This window comes from Apostichopus japonicus, chromosome 21, assembly GCF_037975245.1.
Source record: "Apostichopus japonicus isolate 1M-3 chromosome 21, ASM3797524v1, whole genome shotgun sequence".
In the NCBI taxonomy this organism is placed as follows: Eukaryota; Metazoa; Echinodermata; class Holothuroidea; order Aspidochirotida; family Stichopodidae; genus Apostichopus; species Apostichopus japonicus.
The window spans coordinates 16,295,680-16,312,001 of record NC_092581.1 but is presented as its reverse complement, the minus strand read 5'-3'; the positions used below and the strand labels follow the sequence as shown (position 1 = coordinate 16,312,001).

At 38.4% G+C, this 16,322-nt stretch overlaps 1 protein-coding gene across 1 annotated transcript; it reads right to left on the bottom strand.

The window, feature by feature from the left end:
* Positions 1–2,884: 2,884 nt before the first annotated feature.
* On the bottom strand, positions 2,885–14,378 carry LOC139962435 (serine/threonine-protein kinase 40-like). Its single transcript, XM_071962373.1, has 8 exons — positions 14,222–14,378; positions 11,937–12,943; positions 11,342–11,476; positions 9,924–10,160; positions 8,135–8,303; positions 7,220–7,364; positions 5,476–5,595; positions 2,885–5,067 (listed from the first exon to the last, which is right to left on the bottom strand). Exons 2-8 carry the CDS (start codon positions 12,852–12,854, stop codon positions 4,917–4,919), a joined length of 1,875 nt encoding a protein of 624 aa, XP_071818474.1. The 5' UTR covers positions 12,855–12,943; positions 14,222–14,378; the 3' UTR covers positions 2,885–4,916.
* Between the last annotated feature and the right edge of the window lie 1,944 nt (positions 14,379–16,322).

The window sequence follows — 16,322 nt, the reverse complement described above, 5'->3', positions numbered from 1 at the left end:
CGCTGCATCATCATTAGTACCTGCTATAATGTAACTAAAAAGCTGCAATATTGGCGGGGATGAGGAATTATAGATCAATACGGAATTAAACTATGACCACCACCAACACCCACCCCCCCCCCCCCTCCATGTTTTTACATTTGTTGTAGACCAAACCAAATACACTGTTACATTCCATGTTGTAGTTCAATGCCTTTTTTTCAGAAATAACCCTTTTGAACTTATCATTGAGTGGCTTAGCACCTTAGTCCAGCACGCAGTCCGTGGGTCAGTTTCTCAGATACAAAATAAACCTCAATTGAAAAACGTAAACATTGCAATGCCTCAAATGACCAGGCGCGTAGCCAACGGGGGGGCGAAGGGGCGACCGCCCCCCCCCCTTTTGAGCATATTTTTGTGTACGTTTTTATGATATCGCTAGTAATTTCAAAATAGAAAATGCTTAGATGCAACTTGCCAGGCCTGGGAAGTGCCATTTCCAGCGATCTGGGAGGCATTTTCGGCCAAAATTTTCGTAGTAAACTAAATGCAGAGTAATATACGGCTCTGACGAAATGCAATATAAAGCGCCACCACGTTGACGGGGGATGGTGGGATATTACAGTCTGATGTACATACAAAGGCCACAACAAGACGAAAGAAGTGGCGTAAATCGGGCTTCTCAACTAGATTATTGAAGCTGAAATCAACCCAGCCAGAAATGTTATGCAATGTTACGACTCGAAAGAGGTTATTTAATTCCACCGTAAACCGGGCACGTTGACGACATCGAACGGAATGTTGGAACATTTTAAAACAAGTTCTCAGACGATTCCATTACAGTGAACATAATCACTTCTAACAAAGGTGATCTATATATGCCTACCATTTTTGATTGATTAATAAAGTGAGATACGTCGTTTCATTTTAAAAGATTATTTTCAAGTGGAAATAATTCCAACCCTTCCCGTCAGGCGCGATACTCACCATTCGCCTCCATACCCTGCCCAAACTACCAGTGGCGTTGCTAGACATTTCATTGGGGGACACCGGTAGGGCACAGCACTTATATAGGGGCATAATGTTTATTTGTGAATGCCGTTCTGGGGCGGGTCTAAGGGGATGGAGTGTCCCCGACCTATTTTTGATCAATTAAGCCTAAGGGTCCTTAAATGCATTCTGGTGGTATATTTTGCAACTTGAGGTAACTTTATGTTCAATAATTTTCGGGCTTAGTATGTCCGATCTATATGTTTATTACTTGAGGAGGATAAAAAAACATGGAAATTAAACCCTTTTGCTTTGATAATGTTTTTAAATAAGAGTGTTGAAATTTAAATTTGAATTCACGCGGGGTAGTAGTGAAGTTTAAACACTAGCGGTTCACGCCGGGCCTCTGTGACTTTGATAGTGAGAAAATAACTGGTTATGGACGTTTCACTGATGAACATAATATGTTTCGTCCTTTGTAAAAGAAGTTTTTGTTTGGGTATTTTTTTAACACTACAAATCGCATCTGGAGGGGGGGGGGGCTCCTGGGGGACACGATTTTTTGGGGGAGGGCACGTGCCCCCCCCCCCCCCGGCAGACCACCCCTTGGCGACGCCACTGTATACTACCGAAGGACTGCCACTGATCTCTTTTAGATCTTTAACAAATATCTTTGTCAATATAGATATATATATCCGACATCTGATTCAGTGTAAAACACGAACCACAGTGTGAATCAGTGTGAATCAGTGTGTATCTATTATTTGTTCTTTTTTCATGTTTTACATTTTCTTAATAGCGTGAATCGTACTAGTCACAGTGTTAATCAAATTGGTGTACCGCTATCTAAGAAGGATGTCTTCAACACTGGGCCCTATAAGGGTACTGTAGCCTATGAAAGCCATGCAAATAAACGTATTAATTTTCCATGACAGTTAATTAATTTGTTATCTCAAATTATGCACTAAAATAATGCTATTTGTTATAAAAAATTAATAATTTATTATAGCAAATTAATAACTTCTATATGCATAGTCCATATAGGATGTTGAGTAGGTTTTGATATGAAACATAGACCTACTGGTCGTGAATCATTTAGCTACCTTCTTCTAAAAAGACTTTCCGTGTTGAATCAGGTGTCAGATATATACCCAGTAACTACAGAGATACCAACTAACCATTTAACCTACAAGTCTGCGAATCGTGTGAAGTTTGATATTTTGTTTGGACGTGATAAATTAATAATTACAAATATAGAGATTCATAGCTCAAGGGACATTCCTCGTGCGATATAATAATAGTCTAAAGAAGAACTAAACATGTTATCTTGAGGTTAACGTAAGTTGGACTATAGTGGTCATTTGGGAGACACTGTTCCGCATTTTGAATACCAGATGCCAATACTAATTAAAATCATTTTACTGGTATAGTACGTCATAGGGCAAAGACCTGTCCTCAGATGCGTTACCATGGTATAGCAAAACAGAAATATCTTGTAACTACGGAGATTTACATGATTCTGATGTGATCATGTAAAGGTAAATGTAGCTTTTCGTAATTCATTGGAATTTTTATCTTTTGGGCTTGAAATCATTTTGTATCTGATGTGGGAATTCTTGAGGAAAAAACAATTAGTTAACTCCTTTGTTCTAGGGCCTTTACTAACATATAATTTGGAGTGGCCATTGCACCTGCAACTATGTGCCTCCCAGTGGAACAATTTGTTCCCCCCCACCCCCAAAAAAATCCCTCCCTACCCATACCTGGTTCCCCAAAGTCAAAATATATAATTATTAGTTATTTAACTAACTAAATGTTTAATTTTCCCCAGTATTTGGCTATTTTCCCGACCAAAAATCAATACAAGATGGATATTAAAAAAAAAGAGAAAAAAAAAGAAGCAAAACTTCAGAAATATTGTGATAGCTTTGTAAATGTATTTCATGTTCAACATTACATTTTGAGTGCATAGGTCAAACTCACACAAATATCTACTAGTTCAAAATATTCTATATACATAGGATTACAGTATAGTCAATATAAACGTTTTCTCTATGTCATAAACATTTTCTGTAATACAAGGCTTTCATTAAATCATACACACATCAATCGCCATATGCATGAGTTAACCAAAATATCTTCATTACATGATTTTTAATAAACAAAACCTCTGTTAAGAATAGTTGTAGTATGTTACGATTATTCATAATATCCTTCTGTTTTTACTTTGTACAAAATACTGTCATTCATATATATGTTGAAAGTACAGAAAATACTATTTTTTTCCCCCTTTTTTTAACCGTTCCCGTTACAATTTGTTGAAAGTAGAATAAACTCCAGGATGGTGTGTCATCACATTTAATTGTGCATTTTTTAGTGAAATATTGATAAGTGTAAAATTTTACGACACATTAAAAGTTAGGAAAAGTACATTAGACTCCAACAATTAATAAGACAAACACCTTTCACAATATTTCTATTCTAAACAGACCTACCTAACCCGTCTTTTGCGATAACAAATCGACAAAATTGAGTAAAATCCAAGTGAAACAAGATGGCGATATGAAAGGTAATACAGAAACATTTCTGGGTTCTATATTTCACCATTGCAATAATATTGGCTATGTTAAAGTACCTGAAGCGCTAACGTTACTGTTGCAGAATGAAATAGCATCAGCTTTTCATAGAAATCTTCCCAAAGAAACAAAGTGAATTTTTCTCCATAACCCTAACGCACATAAAAACATACGTGAGCCCATTTCTGATTGCAATTTTGAGGGGGAAAAAATTAGAAATAAAATCTTTCCAAGTTGGTTACCACATAAAATTGGGAATTGCCTTAAATAACTTGAAGTCACACACACACACACTAAATACCGGGAGAGTTTATATGCAGGTCCGTGATGAACAAGAGCCTCACTGACAAAGAACAAAGAAGTAAAAGCTAAGGAATGTGGGCCTCGTACAGGGGCTGATCCAAGAAGGAGGGCCAAGGGGCCACGTGCCCTTCTCTAAATATCTTCTTGGCACTAGCAATTAGCTGCAAGTAAAAGTATGTTAAAAAACAAGGTACATACTGGAAAGATTAACCATGTATCACATGTGAGCATTATTATATGCACTGCAAGTTTTGGTAGTTAACTGGAGCTTTAAACTCTGACTCAGAGCCAACAGATTGTAAATTAAAGGGGCCAAGAGAATATGGGATGAAGAATTTTCATATCATACTTTAGAATAATGTGAATACTACCCAAACAAATGGGGGGCTTGGTGACATAATTGTGCCCAGGGCTGGGCCTGGCTGTCAAAGCTACTGCTAGTCCCTGGAGACTATTTGTAATTTTGCTTAAAAGTGATCGTTGCCTTTCATCTCACTTCACTATTACATCTCAACTGTAATATCTATATCCACCATGTCAGAGACTGACTTAACCCCCCCCAACCCCCCCCCCCCAAAAAAAAACGCAGCTTAATTTGAATCAACTACTATCATTTGCCAAATCCCTCAAAAACATTCAACATTACCACAAACAATGATCAAGTGTTTGAACAGATCATCAACAGGACAGTGTGTAATCAAGATACAAACAACAACAACCATCACTACCACTCATGAAAACTTAATCCTGCTAATGTGATCTGCATAAAGAAAAGAAGAAGAACGGATAAGTATTATATGAATATAAACTGAATAAAAACATCTCCCTCCATCTATGACGACACTCAAATTATATTTGGTATGGGAAGAGGGCAGCAGCCGAATAATAATAGTTATAGGGACTTGAATTAAAATACCTTTACTGGGTTTTTACTTGGTTTATGGGAGAGGGAGGGGGGTATTATGTGGGAAGGGGTGGGGTACAGGGGGAAACTCCAAAAGCACCAAAGCAATGTGCCCTTGGTCACTGGCTTACGGTGTGTTATTGTGTACAACCAACCAACTGTTTCTAGTCCACTTTTAACTCCCACTCTGGCAGAAACAAGCCTGGTGAGAGGACCTTGGTGCATTTTTTCTTTGCAGGAGGTGGCTCTGCATCCTCTTGGTCGTCAATGTCAGGGACGACTTGAAGTTGCTCTCCTTGAAGGGCTAATGAACGCCTGATTAACGTAGAAAGGAAATAATGAGATACAATTGAAACAGAACAGAAAAACTTGTTTGCATATATGCAAAGTTTATATTTTCCCATGTTAAAAGCCAATACTACAATAGTAATATATATATATCAGTTTTGGTTCATCAACCACCTCTCTACCCCCCCCCCCCCCAACACCATTCCTTGGGACCCAATGACCCTCACAAAATTACTTCACAACAGCTTCATAAATTTGTAATACATAATACAGTTGGTATCCTACCTCAATGTCACAGCTGGAAAGTGATTTTACTAAAACAACTTAAGTGGTACCATAAAGTTATAATTTAAGTTGAGTTACTATGATTATAGTCCTTTTAAACAGTGACTCACACCCCTTCCCCCACACCCCTCCTTCTCATTTTCTGCTTACCATACAGCAAGTGTGTTGTCTAATATTTCAGATACTTCGCTGGCAGTCTTTCTGGTATGAGGGTCTAACACAAGCAGGTTCTGGATAATACTGATGGTTGTGTCTGAGACTCTTCTGTCACTTTGTAATGGAGAAAAAAACAAGAAAACAAAATAAACCAGAAAGCCAGTGGGCTTATTGTGATTCCTTGCCAATTGAGATTATAATCCCAAGCTTTCATCATTGTTGATTAAATTGATCAGCAAGGTTCTCTTGCTGACTTGAGATGAGCACTAAAATCAATAGGGCTCTTCTACTCACTATGGCGCATATATGTACCAAGTATGACTTCAATCCAACTGGTCGTTGTTCAGTTATGGTGTTTACAAGCTATTTGAGTGAAAATCAACTTACATCCCGCCCCCTAATAAATATGCAAAATATCAACTTGAACATATATCACCATGTACCCACTATCTGCCAACACATTAATACCAAGTATGAATAAATTCTGACTTTCGGTTGTGGAGTTACTAGCATTTGGAGATTTTCATGTTTGACCCTGTGACCTCATTATAATTAATGAGATGAGCACCAAAAGCAAAATTGTTCTTCTACTCAGAATGGCACATCTATGTACCATGTATGACTTCAATCCAACTTGCCATTGTTGAGTTATCGTGTTTACCAGCCAAGGGCGTCACATATGCACACACACACACATGTTTGTACTTCATTCCAACCGAGGACCCCATTGTATTTTCCATTGTTCAAATCCATGTACCCTAACCTTTACAATACCCCATACAATAGAATTCTTCCGATGACGTGGTGATTCTTTAAAAGTCACAACCGAGGACCTGGAATTCTTTTGTTCAAGTCCTCGGTCAGATAGAAAAACAAACGCACACATACACACGCAATCACCATCGCATAGATTCCTTGTTCCTTCGGGCAAGGAAACAAAAAGCTATGATTACCAATTATAATTTGGTTTGTCTTATCTTACTTGTACTTCTTCAGGGGTCTTTTGGATCTGACCCGATTTTACTCACATCAATAAAACGATATAGTATTCAAAAAATTCATATGGTCCTTGTCTTGCTACTAGAAAAGCTTCCTTCTATGACATCACCCACACATGATAAATGATGTCATATCTCAGAGTAAACAAAAAAATTAATTGATTGAAAAAGATAATGATAGAAATTAGGGTAAATGATTACTAAAAGACAAACGATTCAAAACAAGATCACTGATTGAAAATCATATTTTAAAGTATTTAGATATCAATGAATAGCTACAGTGTTGCTATCAGGCCTGTTCTACAAACTGTCGATAAAATAGACACTTTGAAATTGGTTAAAAACTGACAACCTGTTAGGAAACTCCCAAGTTAATAAAACAAATAAATAAATGAAGTTTTCCATACACACAATGCAAAGAGCTACAGGTATCTTATAACATTGTAAACAAATTAAACAAATGAAGGACCAGTAAGAAATATCAGAAGTTGATGTTGTCTACAATTATTTCAAAAACTAAGATACATGAGATACAATGAGAAACCCCAAATTCACCAATGCTATTTAGTGTGTAAGATCTTAAATGTCTATTCGTTGTATTTCTCTGAGTACATGAGCAATGTCATTGGAAACTCAAACCTTTAATTTTGTTCTGAAATACATCACTGCTTGAACTTCTCCATACAGAAAAGACTTTTTGTGTGAAATTTAAGTGAAATATAAAAAGGACCTCAACTTACTTGGGAATAGAGAATTCTGCTGCTTTTATCTTTCGGAAGAGTTCCTGCGGCGCACTATCGTAGAACGGAAACTGACCGTAGAGCATGGTGAACAGCACCACACCCAGAGCCCACATATCACTTGGTTTACCGAGGTAAGGTTTACCTGCGTGACCAAACAGAAGAGTTAAACATCATCAGAAACTCTTATAATAATAAATCGTAATAGGTCACGATAAGTATGGGCTTGTATTTCTGTAACGGTCCTAACGGAGCAGAAATCTTAATTACAGGCAAGGTAAAGCTTGAGGTAGCGCGTTTGTAACGATGACATCACAGACTACCGACTGTGATCCACTTCTTGGAGTAGGAGAGAGTTTAGCCCGTCAATATATATTGATAGGTTATTATCAATCAATCATTCCTCATGTCTGCAGGGATGAGCTTTTGGGGTAAAAAAAATCAAAAATTTTTGCAAAAATTGCGGTATAGGCTCCAGTTTGCATATGCTACAGTGTGTTAGGATAAAAGTTTTTGTCCCCAAGGTAGAAAAGAAATCACGGATATTCCGTGAATTTGCGGAAAAAGCTCATGCCTGTGTCTGGGACAAGATATTGAGATGGATTTTTCAACATACAGTGTGGAATTATTTTTCTCTTCAACATCGTCTGCTAACAGACAATACTGTTAATATTTACCATACTACTTAAAGTTCATATATAAATTTATCTGGGTACTAGGAGATTTATTCAAACATACCACTGAGGACAGCTGGGCTGATATAGGCAGGACTAACTCTTTGATCTTTTTAGACTTACCACTGAGGACATCTGGGCTGATATAGGCAGGGCTACCTCTTTGATCTATTGAGACTTACCACTGAGGACATCTGGGCTGATATAGGCAGGGCTACCTCTTTGATCTTTTTAGACTTACCACTGAGGACATCTGGGCTGATATAGGCAGGGCTACCTCTTTGATCTTTAAGCAGGTCACATGAACTGATCAGATGTTTGCCCAGGCAGAAGTTTGTTAAAGTTATTTTCCGGGTACTTTTGTCCAAGACCATATTTCCCAACTTCAGATCCCGGTGGACGATATTTTTCTGACAATCAAACAGAAAGGAAGTCACAGTTTAGGTGTGATCGTTAGCTACACGGTGTGGATTAAAAACCAGCAGTGTGCCCTGCCTCATACTGAAATGATATCAATATGACTCTAAATTCGGTTTGAGGCTGGATAGCTCAGGAGGTAAAGCAAAAAACAGCCTCAAATTAAATTTAGTAGAAAAAGCCAGGATCCATCTCAAGGTTTGCTGAATATACCAGCATACTACTGCAAAATATGGGTAGTATTCCTTACAAAGTAAACAATATGGATGCTGCTAAGAAATAGAGAAGAGAATATTATTGGCTCTTTACATATCTATTTTATTTCTTAGCTTTCTCCTTATCGATTACTTAGTTAAGGAAAGTTACTCATATTTTGCGGCGGTATGCTGGTATATCCAGCAAACTTTGAAACAGATCTCAGCTTTAAAGAGATTATTTGTGTCAGGAAAGAATTTCATCCTTGTCAATATACAGAATTCCTTCTATATCTATGTTCAGTACCTCTATGGGAGTTTACAGCATCCTTTTTTTTTCTTCTTTTCCTACAAAACTTCCATAACATCAGCCATAGCTCCCAACTCTTGAGAAGGCAAATGCTGGTCTATGCCACAAATCTGCGTCCTGGGGGAGGGGTGTATTTTTTTTGGAATCCTGGTGATGCCTATATGTAAAATGGGGGCACTTAGAAAGGCTTTTGTCACCCAAAATGTTCTGAGAAATATGTATTGTATTGAGTGTAACTTCAATAAATTGAATAGTAGGTGATAATTCATTCTTTCCTGTGGCATGAAAATGTTCGCTGCTCGCCCTAATGAAAAGAAATAAAGGCTAGTTTGAGGTTCAAATGATGCTGTAAAGGAGGTTTTATACTCTATTATGCTAAATGCTAAAGAAATGATGGTTGCTAATTCAAAATTTGATGCAATTTTTTATGTATACTTGACAATTACAATGCGGGTTTTTCGGACGCTTGCGCGGGTCAGCAGGTTTGGGTGTTAGAATGCGGGTCCAACACGCAAATTGCGGGTCAGTTGGGAGCTCTGATGAGCTTCACCAGTCAAGTTTTCACTTCCAATAATGAAATAAAGTTAAATTTCTTGGAAATTTCTACTTTGCTTTTTACATGATTCAATACTAATGACAGAAGTGCCTGCATGGTTATGGATTTGTTAATTATTCTGATTTACTTTCATTGACGGAAAAGGAAAAAAACAGTTGATCAATTTACTCTGTTAATGAGAGTAAATTCTCAGTAGGTTTGATGACATTGCCAATAAAATGCCTTCAATTTCTGTACCGCAAACTTGATGGCAAATCTTTCACAAATTTCAGCTAGACCTTGATAAGAATCCATGAGTTTGTTAACCAAATAAAATCTGAAATATTGTATGACGTAAATATTGAACAAGCAGCAATGTGTGAACTAACCAGATGAGCAAATTCATATTTCATGCAATGCTTTAATACTTTGTATTTGTATCATATCTCCTTTATAAATAGGAAAGGGGGCCTGTTTGACCTTTAGCATTTGACTAACCTGTCCTCTCCAAAGTTTTACTGGGGATCGATACCTCAGTAGCAACAAAAGACTTTGCAATCCTGAGAACACCTACCTGATGTAGACTCTGCACTACCTTGACTACGTCTCTGAATATCACGACTGCTTCCTTCTCGCATAGTTTCTTCTCTTTAATGACGTGATGCTGCAGATTGATCAGCTCAGACTTTTGGGTCGCAAAGTCATGTGACACCAGACAATCGAGCACCAGACAGAGTCTCTTCGTTATGACCGCCCCGCTGGAGTTGGAAGGGTTGGAAGACCGTTCTGGCTTGATGGCACACGCCTTGTCCTGGATATTGATTAACACAAACAAGAACATCAAAATGGATGGAATATGCAACAAGGCAAAAGAGAATTTTGAGATACATGCGTCTAGTAGGTAACAGTGTCTTCCTTACTTCAGGGATGAGCCTGGGGTAAAAAAAAATCATGGAACTTTGCAAAAATTGCGGTATAGGCTCCAGTTTGCGTATGCTACAGTGTGTTAGGATAATAGTTTTTGTCCCCGAGGTAGAAAAAAAATCACGGATATTCTGCGAATTCGCGGAAAAAGCTCATGCCTGTTACTTAACTCTACACAGGAGCTTATAATCCCTGGGGGAAGCTTTTTGACACTCTTCTCTAATTTCACGTGAACTTTCATTAGTTGATATAATCCACTCACCCACTTAAGACAGTTTTGGAAATACTGTACCCTTCAAAGCACTTGTAATGACAGTATGAGAAGTTTGAATATACTGTTGCTAGTAGATAGAGGTCAGAAACTGTTCATACTGTCAGTTCACATGCTTTTAAGCATGACGTGAGAGGACAGTATAGCGTGGTAGTAACATTTGAGAATATTCTTACTTCTACTAGTTATTCAAATGTCAAAAGAAAAAAAAGAAGAAAAAAAATTCAAAGAGACAGAGTTTTTGGTTTTTCATCATATCTCTTCATGATCTGCATTTTGGTGATGCAGATGTCAATCGCAGGATAAACGTAATAAAACGATAATTAATAATACTTCCAACAAAATATTTCATTCCATAGAAAGCAATTTTGACTTGTATCCATTCATTTCAGTGCTACTATACATATCTGTGATCAGATACTGCACAAGGCACATGGATACAACCTGATGCAAGAATTTGTAATTAGAAGAAATCAAGTTTGGGAAGAAAGCAAACTTTAATGCTCATCTGTTGCAGGTTGCTATCCAAAACCAGATAAAGATGCCCTAGAATACCCAGGAAAAATATATAGAAGGAAGTCTTACATTCAAGGTAAACCTAAATCCAATACCTGGATCATTTCAAACATACACACAGTGATTAGGAGGGAGTGGTTGTCCTTGGAATTGTTAAATTTCTGGAAAGATATCCAATGCTTCTTTCTAATTTATCAAAAGTCTCCATTAACCTTCTAACTGACTAGTTGATATCCTGATGTCATATAAAATGTGGTTAATTTTCATCTTTATGCAAATACCTGGAAAAACCCATGATGATGTACCACCCCTTCTTGATGATGTAATAGTGAAAGTAATGAATATTCAGTGTGGAGTAACATTTTGCCTTGACGTTCATCTTGAGTCTCTGGCTTCTTCCCGGATAAAGTTAAAATCTGTGGGGAAAGCACAATCATGATTTCAAGCATTTGAAATGAAAGGTATTAGAGATTCAGTGTGGTGTTTGGCATTTGCAAAAATTAAATAAAGGAATAAGAATTTTATAATTTGCTGGTTGACATGAACAATTTTGCAACATCGAAGTAACAGCAAGGTTGCTTATTGCAACAAGTTTAACGCATGATGGTATATAATGACTGAGTGTTTTTACTGCAAAATATACCAAAAACACCATATTGGATGAACATGTCAAAACAGCTTCAAGGACAGTATTGATTGTTTGATCATGGTACTCCCAGAGTACTGGATTGTAACCTTACTTGGAGCAAGTCTGTGACCTTTTTATTGGAGACACATTTCCCATGAGAGGAAGTACAGTAGCGTTTTAAGGTACGTTACACTACACCATGCAAAGTTATGGGTAGATGAACAAAAAAAGTACATTAATCCATTTACCTTCAACGTATAAAAATTGTCAGTTCCTTCTTTACGAGCTAAACATTGCACTATGCTTCTCACTGGGGAGGCCCCGAGTCGAGGTCCAATGAGGAATGGCCCAGCCCTCCGTAAAACAGCTGACGTCTTTGAGATGCCTCTTCTAAGTGTGTGCGGTCGGCAGGACTTGGGGAGCACAAGCTCTGTGGAGGATGAGACTCCGTCACGGTTGTTGTCAGGTGGTTGACTTCTGTCGCTAGATATCTCGTTCGAGAGAGGTTCCACCCTGTAGCCAGGTGGTGAATCCAAATCCGAGCTATCTCCTTCCGTCTCCCTCCCTTCGAAAGCTGCATCAAAGATAGCCACGTCCGGAATCGACACCAATGTGGGAGAACGGAGAGGCTGCTCCGACTCGTTGAACACTCTCACCCTTCCAGTGGTACTGTGGCTATCGGCTAGACCTGGGAAACTCTGCTGAGATTGGGAGTACCCAGCGACCGATGGATAGGGTACTGGTCTGGGTCTGGATCTGGACGCAGAACGTTGGGGATTTGACGAAGGATAACCAGTACGCTGATTGGACTGCTGACTTCTACCTGTGTGACGTACTGTTTGCTGGACCTGCACAGAAGGTACATTTTGTGCCAGAGGTGACGTCTGTGGCACTAGATACGGGATGCTCTCAAAAAGATCGGGAAGAGATGCTAACTCTGAGTATGCACCTTGATTTGAATCTGCGTGGTTTGAGAAGGCAGATGATGGCAAATGTGATCGATTGATGCGGGTGATTTGAGTACTCGGTTCAAGTTGTGTTGTTGGAGAGGAGCTACTTTCAGGGTGGGTACCACCTTGCCTCGGAGACGACGACGATTGGACAGCTGGTGGTCTCTGCCTCTGTACCATTGGGTCACTGCCACTGGATGGATGAGATCGCTTCATCTCCCAATTCCCTCTCCCGACCCTCAGAAGACTTGACTTTTCCCAGGTGCCAACCTTCAAGCATGTCTTTTAATGAGCACCAACTTAACCTGATAAAAGAGAAAAAAATTAAACATAATTACTGGAACTCAGTGCTATAAAAAGTACTTCAAAGTCTGAATTGTTGCAATGAAGTAAGACAATGATGGCCATGAAATTTGATCCACTGATATGTGTTCATAAACAACTCAGCAATAAATAACAACTGTACTGTACATGTGGCAACAATATGTCTTTTGTAAAACCACAACAGAGGTTTGGATGAATAATTCAACAAGTGAGACACAGACTAGCAAGGTGTCAGACTCTGAATTTTAAATTAATGAAAAACTGGTTTGTACTTTGCTGGGAAAGTTCACTTCCTAACTAAACATTGTCAAAATAGAAGTCTGTCAACTGTTGTATTGTTGTCCATCTTTGAATTTCTTGTTGTATTTTGCCTCTTCTTTCCATAAGAAAGCCTCTAGAAATTAAGAGTTGGGTTCTTCAATCCTTTGTTTTCCTCTAAACTCTAAACTGGAAGTTGATGTATTGATTTCCCGATGTATTATTACCCAAGAATACAGTTAAGTTAAAACTTAATGCCTCATTGCATACCACACCTCTAGATACAAAAACAAAACTTATGCATTGGAATACCTAGAGCTGTAATTTCTTTTTTATACTCTCTTTAAAGGTGAAATCCCCAGTTCTACTTGGGAATTAAATGCTTTATGGCAATGAAAGGCCAAAAATGATTGAATCTTGATTGAAAGTATCAAAGCCAAAATATTTTTAACATTTGCAACATTTAGCCTTACTAATAAGGCAACTGACAGTACTGTCAGAATTGACTTTCACATAAGAGCACTGTTCAGTTTTGTAGAAAAGAATGATCAGGAGGGACAATTGAGTCCCCACAAGAACCCTATGGGAGTTTCAATTTCCAGCTCCCCATATTGTTAGGCTAAGTTATTGCAACTAACATTACAATGAGTTGAGGTTACTGGTTTTGGCGATGCTTGGTTTCGATTTGTCCAAAAATTCGTACCACCTAAAGCTATGGTAGACTGTAGTATTACTGTACTTGGTAGGCTATTAGTGAAAAGTGTACAACGTTTGTTCTAAGTCAAAGCTCACAGTCCGAGTCCGCTCCCTTGATTACACACACTGAGCGTAACACAGGTGAGTCGATATAGGCCTAGGATAGCCTAACTGTTATTGTTATTAAGCTACGTAGCGTTGTGGAAAAATTAAATCAAATGACGTAAGTTAAGCCCATGATGAAACAAAATATAGATTATATTTCTCTTTAAAGAGGAATATTTGCTATGAAGGGGCTATTGTACCTTTCAAGATGATGAAGGTTAATCAGTCGATGAATTTACGTAAGCATGTCATCGGTACAAGGTTCGCCAGTGAACAGAATGAAAATGACGAACCCAATTAGTATCATAGTATACTACTATACTGTGTTGTTGTACTGCAGTGGGGATAGTAGTAGTTTCGCTAATAGTGAGGATGTATATTACCATTACCGATACTACTAATGGCACAGAACGTTAATTATGAATCACAAACAAGTTCTGCTAGTCAGTGAATGTACGACTTTTCTCAGATATACGCTTTCTTGAATGTTCGCTTCTTGCCTAAGGGAACTGCAATTCAAGAAAGAAAAAAAGGAAACCAAACATTAGCAATCAGCGACAACATGGGATTGGAGATTGATGTGTACGTGTGTACGCGAACTTCTCCCGAGATGAATTACACCTGGATGTTCTGTATGGTACGGGAACTCTGTAGTGACCGACAGTCACTGGGGCCTGGCGCAGAACAGCAATAGTTTACTCCACATAACATATATTGATATATAATATGTCCATTAAAGTGTGTGAAGACTCGCGCACAAAGAAACGATTCATGCCGGTAATCTGATCTAGTTTCGAATGAGGTGTAACAAATGTGTTAGACACCACCATCGATCCCAGAAAATACACACACAGCTTGCTATCGATGGTAATTAGACACCAGTGTACAGTCAATACATATAGATACGGTCAATACCCACAAGTCAGTGTACATAGCAGTGATGGACATCTCAGGTCTAGATAAGAGATAACATGGTATCACGTTTCAGTACTGTCTGCATTTTGTAGCGACAAGAAGAAAACTTCACTTGCAAGCAATGGAAAGTTAACTTTTTCAGAGCGCTGTACGCGGTTTGGGCGAGTGTTCATTGCCTTTAATCTATACACAATAATAATGGAGATAGAGTTAATGTTCCTCGAACAAATATAGAAAACGGAACATAAGTCAGGTAATTCCAAATACTCCTAATAATCCAATTGATACGTCGTGATCCTCAGAATGAAAATAAAGGAGAATTCTGTGTTACAATATACGTGCACTGATACATAAAATAATATCTCCCGGACTAATTAATATAAATTAATAGCAGAACATCCAATATAAAAAAAAGGTGAGTTAAACCGCCAAAACGACAAAATTCTCGAAATTTCTGTTGTTTTCTCATATGTTGCTTTCATACATACTTTCGATGTTTTTGATCAGGGCATGGACAATTTAATCTCACAAGTTTTCCTCACTCTATTTTTTAATATCAAACGTTGGACTAAGCCCCTGTCTTTAAATTTCAACTATTGGTTGCGACTATGTTTTTCTATAGCATTGAATCAAAGTTTTCCAAGTTTTCATTCTCAGTGACATGTAGAGGAGTGTACACATACAATTAAATGTCAAAGACAGGAACAAGGGGGTTGTTTCTGTTCTTCACTTGGTTCCGAAACAACTTTGTTCGTCATGGCTGCACTGCAAGCAGTGATGCCGAATGGGGTGCCTTTGCATATACCTCAGTATTTGAGAAAGTGGTCAGATGTTGGGGCATACACTCTCGTATGTCGGATGGGGACGTTAAATGGCGATCCAGGGAGCAGGAATGGGATATTATCAAAAGTTCGACTACTTTTCACTCCGTCAAACTATCAATTTGTTTTGAAACTGCGACAATATTCACAAAATTTCGACTTATTCGAAAATTCAATTACTTGTGCCGAATTTTAACTGACCTTATAGGGCAAACTCTTCACTAATAATCGATAGTTTTATAGAAAACAAACATAAGAAGCAGTGGCGTAGCTAGGATTTTTTGAGTGGGGGGGGGGCATGGGGGGGCTTTTCTTTCTTGTGGGGGGGGGCGGAGGTTACTATCTGAGCGGAGCGCCACCTTGGTTGGCGCGGAGCGTACAGAGAAAATTTGAGATTTCAGCACCCCCCAGATCGCAGGAGATGGCACCTGTGAGGCAAAATAGCAACCAAAAAGATGTGCAACTTTGGTGACAGAAATGCAAACAAAAATTTTTCTCTTTCATGCTGACTGGCCTTGCCAACTCAGCCAGACTTTTAACTTGAGTGAAGTTGACATCAAAGTCG